We start from the raw sequence: 6,767 nt of genomic DNA, 5'->3' as shown, positions 1-6,767 counted from the left end.
CGGGTTGAGTTCCACTGTTCTGCGTGAATCAACTTAATTTGTATTAAATAAGAAATAAACCTCGTTCTAGTTTAAATGAGTTGAAATTTCATGAGATGTGAGTATTAAAATTTTGTCTGGCCAATATGGGTTAGATGCAGGTGGTATGAGTAAAATCAAAAGACTTAGTTGAAGAGAGAAAATATTTTGAAAGAATTCAATTTGGGTACTTCTGAAATTATTAAAGAAAGAGACACAATCACATTTAATATCTAATAATAATTCACATCAATTTTACTCTAAGTTTTTTAAAATTTCAAAATTAAACTTCGTGGTTGTGGATTTTTATTACATATGAGGTTTAATTAATTTATATTAAATTTACAATTAAAGCATTTCTACACTTATTGTAACAATGAAGTATTTTTCTTTAAACAAGTGTGTAGCAAAGTTTTTAAGTTATTAAATGGTCTTTTCAAAAATAGAACTATCCAGTGTCTTCAATGTATACAAAATTAAAATATATGTTCAAACAAAATTTAGATTTATTTATATGTTAATTTTAAATTTCCATTTTTTCAATATGCATGTATGTTTCTAAATCATAGTTTTTAAAAAATTCTGATATTCAAATAATATATATTATTTGATTCCAATTTAATAAAATTTTAATAATTTAGCACACACCGCACACCCCTCCCTTCCATAGATTTTATAATCTTAATTTTAAAAAACATAGTCACATTTCTAAATATATCAATTATGAAATTTTTATATTTTAATTTTACTGTGAAGTTTATATTAACGAAACACTTGCTTATTTAATATATAAATTATTAAATTAGTTAATTAATATGAATATTCTTAAAATAAAGTATATAATTATTTTTATAAAATAAAGTAGAGGAAATATATTAATTAAATAAAAATCCAGATGCATCATATAAGTTCAATTACTAGTTTATGTATTTAACGGCCCAAGGTGAATAAAACAAGAGTGAAAAAAATCATTTTTAAATAAGTATTAAATAGAATATATTTTCACTCACTTGTTTTCTTAATTACTTAGATAATTAAATAATTTTAACCGAGCTAATGTGAAAAAATCTGACTCGTGTAAATCGCACGATTTAATGTCGGCGTGGTTGACACGATTAGGCGTAGCTCAAAGGTTGATGCAAATCACCAACCGCTCCCTATGTGGACTTGTTAAAGTCCACAATCACAAACTGCCACGCGTCTACACGTGCGAAAAATAATTGTCGCGGACCCAGAGGTGCGGTGAAAGGTGATTTTTTCCCTACCAATTATTTAAAAAAATATTAACTAAAAAAATTAACGTCCTGTTTAGTTTAATTGTTATTTTCAAGTTTTGAATTTGTTTAAAAATACAGTGAAATTTTTTATAACTATTTTGCTTTAAATAAACCTTAATTTCAAAATTTAGATATAAGCAACATAACTTGCATTTTTTCAACTTATATTTGTTTAACAATAAAGACAATATAGGAAAGAGAGTAATAATTATAATATATTTTTCATAGTAAAATAGTGATGATAATATTAATAATTATGATAAATGATAATAGTTTATAGTGTATATAGTTAATGCTTACGGTGATAATTAATTTAAAACAATATTCATAACAATGATTTTAATAATTATAATATTAATTATTAAATATTTTTATTTTAAAATTTAAAGTAAAACTATTTTAAAATGAATCTTAATTTACTTTCATTGTACATTTTATTTCAAAATTTATACTTAATATTAAAAAAAGTATACTTCAAAGAAGTTGTAAACATTTATATTAAATATTTTAACTTAATTAATGAGCTCAATTTGTGTAAATGATCTGTTTTGAATACATGTATTTATGTTCCATCTACGTGTAAACCATCAATATATATATATATATATATATATATATATATGTATATTAAAATAAGTAAAATTTAAAAAATTTATGATCATATAAAAATATGATGAGACTTTTTAAAAATTTCGTGTGATTTAAATATTTTAATTTTTTATTCTAATATTAAATTATTATTTTTATATTATGCTCAGATATAATTAATCATACTTAACAATTTAAGATGAATTTAATTAAACTTTTATATCTTACAACAAATGAGATGATACTACGAAAATGAAATGTGTACAAGACAACACACATATCACAGCTGGGTGGAGCCAACCACAGGAGATCTCAACTTAACCATGGTTCGGTTGGGTTGGGTTGGGTTAGCCCGCCGTTGCTTGCTTTCTTGTGTGCGTCAACTCCGAATGTCTTTCTGTTTGCGTTTTATTGTCTTTCTCTCTCTCTCAACTTTCTCTCCCTCCACCTATAATAATTATTCACTCTCCCGCTCGGCACTCGCCGGCGATCATTCCGCGTCACTCGCCGCCGGACCCTTTCCGGTTTAATTATCAATTTCCGTTGTCGTTTCCTCAAATTCGAACACTCTTTTCTTTTTATATTTTTTGGATGAAAAAAATAGCTTGGGTGGTTTCGATTCGGAAAAGCGTTGTGCTTCTCTGCTGAAGAAGCGTGAATGTGCTTGAGAATTTTGCTTCGTTGAGAACTCGAAATCTTTGTGTTTTGTGTTGTCGGCATTGGCGAATGGTGGTTTCCTGAGTCGGTGTTAGGTTTGATCCGGCACCGTTTTGGGCAAGCTCGGATCTTGGAGATACCCTTTGGAGAAAAGGGGTTTGTTTGGTGGAATCCACGTTTAGGGTTTGGTGGGTATGAAGAAGGCATTGGGGTGAGGATAAATGTGCAAGCCGGAGTTACAAGATTTTGGGTATATGGGTTCGAATACGTGGGAGAGTAAGGTTCAGAAGGTGGGCATGGGTGGGTTAGGATCCGGGTCGAGTTCAGGGTCTGGGTCGTCAAGGTCTAGAATGAAGCTATGGATGATACGGGCAACCACATCGGTGTTACTGTGGACTTGCATCGTTCAGTTAACGGCTTTGGGTGACATGTGGGGGCCTAGAGTTTTGAAAGGTTGGCCTTCTTGTTTTTCTCACGAATCTGCGGCCAGAGCAATAGATGTTGAATTACCGTCTCCACGTCCACCTCTTTTACCTCCCAAGAGTTAGTACTTTGTTTCTTTCCATTTTTGTTTTCAAACGGTTTTATTGTTTCCCAATTTTCAGTTATTTTACTTCTTCAATTTTTTGTTACTTTGTATTTTCATCAGGAGTTTACAAGAACAATGGGTACCTTATGGTCTCTTGCAATGGAGGATTGAACCAAATGAGAGCAGCTGTGAGTGGCTGATGCGTGTTTGTGCTTTTGTTCTTGTTGGTGTGTTGACTGAATTTACTTGTCTGATTCTGTGATGTAAAATTTGCAGATATGTGATATGGTAGCCATTGCTAGATATCTGAATGTCACGCTTATAGTCCCTGAACTGGATAAAACATCCTTTTGGGCTGATCCCAGGTGAGCCTTTTATTATTGTTGTTGAATATGTTTTAACAACAACCACCTCGTTACGATTGTTGTTAGGGTTGAAAGATTTCTTTATTTTGACTGAGGATTTTATCTCATTGTGTTTATTACCTTTATGTTGTAGTGACTTCCAAGACATATTTGATGTGGATCATTTTATTACGTCCTTAAGAGATGAAGTGCGGATATTGAAAGAGTTGCCTCCTAGACTCAAGCTGAAAGTGGAACGTGGGTTTCTCTACACTATGCCTCCCATTAGTTGGTCTGACATATCTTACTATAAGAACCAGGTCAGTTTGTTTGAATTATTCTAGGGCCAATTTGTTTAGGAGTTAAAGCTTTTTTTTAACCTAAACAACTATCAGCTTAGCTTGTGGCTGTAATCTTCATCTTATGTGACTCAATTATGTTGTTTCCAGGTTCTCCTTTTACTAATTTAAAGCGAATGGCTTATTTATTCTTGTAGATTCTACCCTTAATACAAAAGTACAAAGTTGTCCATTTAAATAGAACTGATGCTCGGCTTGCCAATAATGGTCAACCTATAGAGATTCAGAAGTTGCGGTGCCGAGTTAATTTTAGTGCTTTGAGATTTACTTCTCAGATAGAGGAGTTGGGCAGAAAGGTGATCAGGCTCCTAAGGCAAAACGGTCCATTTCTGGTGCTTCATTTAAGGTATGAGATGGACATGTTGGCATTTTCTGGATGTACTCAAGGTTGTAACAGTGATGAGGTGGAAGAGTTGACAAGAATGAGGTGATTATTGACCTGCGTAGTCCTGCTATTTCTTGTTTTCAATGGTTTTTTATTTTTATTTTTTCAGTCACATTGGACGCTAATTGAGATTTGATATAAGAGTCAATATTCGGTGCATTGGCAGATATGCTTATCCTTGGTGGAAAGAAAAAATAATTAATTCTGATTTGAAAAGAAAAGATGGTTTATGTCCTCTAACTCCTGAGGAGACCGCCCTTACGCTTAAAGCTCTGGACATTGATCGGAGCATTCAAATCTACATTGCAGCTGGGGAAATATATGGTGGGGAAAGGAGAATGGAAAGTCTAGCAAAGGAATACCCAAAATTGGTAAACATCAATGGTCAATGCAGCATGATAATTTTAATGCTTGATATTTGTTCAATGTCTTTCTTACTGTCTGCGTTTGCATTTTGTCAAAACAGGTCAGGAAGGAAACGCTGTTGGAGCCATCTGACCTTCAGTTCTTCCAAAATCATTCATCTCAGATGGCAGCATTGGATTATCTTGTCTCATTAGAGAGTGATATTTTTGTCCCCACGTATGATGGAAATATGGCCAAAGTTGTTGAGGGCCATCGCAGGTATAGTTCTACTATAACTATATGGCCAAACTTTGAATTACTTTCACCCCTCCTTCTTGGATGACAAATTTATGATTTTGTTTCTATCAATAACTATAGTAAACTGGTTTTTATATTTCTTTGTCAGTGTTGGTGTGTTCTGTTAAAATAGTAAAAGCATTTCTCTTCCTACTGTAACCAATTTTGCACCTAACAACAATTTCTGGCATAGTCTACAGTTTTTAGTTTTTCCCCCCTCTGATCGAACCAAGTGCTGAGTGAGTTGACTTTGTACCCTCCAATTTTTGCACAGATATCTTGGGTTCAAGAAGACAATTTTATTGAACAGAAGGCTCCTTGTCGATTTAATAGATCAGTACCATAATGGTGTACTGAACTGGGATGAATTCTCATCAGCCGTAAAGGATGCTCATGCCGATCGAATGGGTAGCCAAAATAAAAGGTTGGTAATCCCTGACAAGCCCAAAGAAGAGGATTATTTCTATGCCAACCCACAGGAGTGTTTAGAGGCATCAGACAATCCATTGGCGTTGAGTAGTACATGAGTTATGTGTTTGAAAACTGTGGAATTACCTGTGCCATTGCCTGGTGCACTTGGTTTTCTACCAGATATTGAGATAGTTTTCCACGCAGTTTTAGCAAAGACCACAGCTTTCTATCAGAGGCACAGTCAAGACCCCCATAAAGAAAAGAGGGTTTGGTGGGATAAACCTTTACAAAGCTCTAGTCAAGCAAAGCAGCGATACTTTATATTTTATATATTCAAATAATCCATCATCATCACATTCATGTACAGAAGCTACCCTGCCATTACAGGGTGAGAGCAGTTCAAACAGCATTGCATTGTACACGGAGAAATTCATATACAAATTTGGATTACTGGAACTGCACTTCGTGGAAGCTTAATTCATTGGTATCTGCCTCTTTTTTTTTTTTTTTGATATAAATATATAATTTCCCCCCCTCATTTGCCACCTTATTTTCAACCCACCTCCATGATGATTTTCAGGATTATACAGTATAAAATTTGTTTATTAGTGTATTAATGCCTCCTAACTTCATATTCTTTTCTGGGTCTGTTCAGGTTGTTTATTCTCATGTCACATTTATATTTATATTGACAATGTGTCATTTCTAATTAATTCACATTTGCTTGATGATAACTTATCTATCAACTCTGAAGTGGTTAAAGACCAAATAATACACATCGGAAGGGAACTCTTGTCCTCATGTGACTCTCAATTGTGTAAGTGTCATGGTTATAGATAAGCTTATGATTTTGGTAAGGTGGAGTTGTAGTAGGCTTTTATTCTTGGGAGCCTATGTTCCCCGAGAGAGACATGTTAACAAATACATCCAATAAAAGCCAGTGGTCAATTGTGCCAAACAAACATAGCCTATGACAAAACGTAAAAGTGGTCCACTATGATTATTGGTTTATTCCACATTATTTGAGTCACGTGATCGTTGGAGGAATATACTTTGTTACCGTTACTTTTGACGTCTTGCCAAGATGGTGCTCTTGTATTCAATCCATACGTATAAGAAAGATTCTGCTGTTTCCAGTGTATTTCATTGTTTATTATAGGAGAATGTAAATTAGTCTTTCTAGGGGATTGGCTAAATGAAAAAAGGGTAGATAATATTTGATAAAAATTGTTATATTAATAATGCAATGAACTATACATGCGTTACATTAACTAATTAAAAGATTTTATCGAGTCTATATAAATTTGAGGATTAATATTTATATTTTAACAAGCACAGTTGTAAGATTAATTTTTTGGACCAAAAGTGATGGTTAAGTTAAAAGTTGTACCTAGAGTTATGCTTTTAAAAATTGATATTTATTTTAATATTACAGGTAAAGATTTGCATATAACATGGTTTGAGCACGTTTCTTAGGTTTCATAACTAAACTATCAAAGGAGGGACTAAGCTGCTTTTTATTTTAATCGTGATCAATTGCTTCTCTCTTTGTTTTTG

General features: G+C 33.0%; 1 protein-coding gene across 1 annotated transcript; it reads left to right on the top strand.

Annotated features, from left to right (window-relative positions):
• The first annotated feature begins 2,287 nt into the window (after positions 1 to 2,287).
• LOC113846848 (rhamnogalacturonan I rhamnosyltransferase 1-like) lies at positions 2,288 to 6,162 on the top strand. Its single transcript, XM_027475539.1, has 8 exons — positions 2,288 to 3,083; positions 3,190 to 3,257; positions 3,346 to 3,434; positions 3,568 to 3,733; positions 3,910 to 4,199; positions 4,324 to 4,528; positions 4,624 to 4,781; positions 5,074 to 6,162. Exons 1-8 carry the CDS (start codon positions 2,762 to 2,764, stop codon positions 5,324 to 5,326), a joined length of 1,551 nt encoding a protein of 516 aa, XP_027331340.1. The 5' UTR covers positions 2,288 to 2,761; the 3' UTR covers positions 5,327 to 6,162.
• Positions 6,163 to 6,767: the final 605 nt, after the last annotated feature.

This window comes from Abrus precatorius, unplaced genomic scaffold, assembly GCF_003935025.1.
Source record: "Abrus precatorius isolate BTA unplaced genomic scaffold, Abrus_2018 Scaffold8, whole genome shotgun sequence".
NCBI classification, from domain to species: domain Eukaryota; kingdom Viridiplantae; phylum Streptophyta; class Magnoliopsida; order Fabales; family Fabaceae; genus Abrus; species Abrus precatorius.
Note: the sequence above shows the minus strand (reverse complement) of the source record. Positions and strands in the feature narration are given on the sequence as shown.

Coding starts and splice junctions, on each gene's coding strand:
- LOC113846848 (XM_027475539.1), top strand. CDS start 2,762: ATGTGCAAGCCGGAGTTACAAGATTTTGGGTATATGGGTTCGAATACG. Junction 3,084..3,189: donor ACCTCTTTTACCTCCCAAGA/GTTAGTACTTTG, acceptor TATTTTCATCAG/GAGTTTACAAGAACAATGGG. Junction 4,200..4,323: donor GAAGAGTTGACAAGAATGAG/GTGATTATTGAC, acceptor GTGCATTGGCAG/ATATGCTTATCCTTGGTGGA.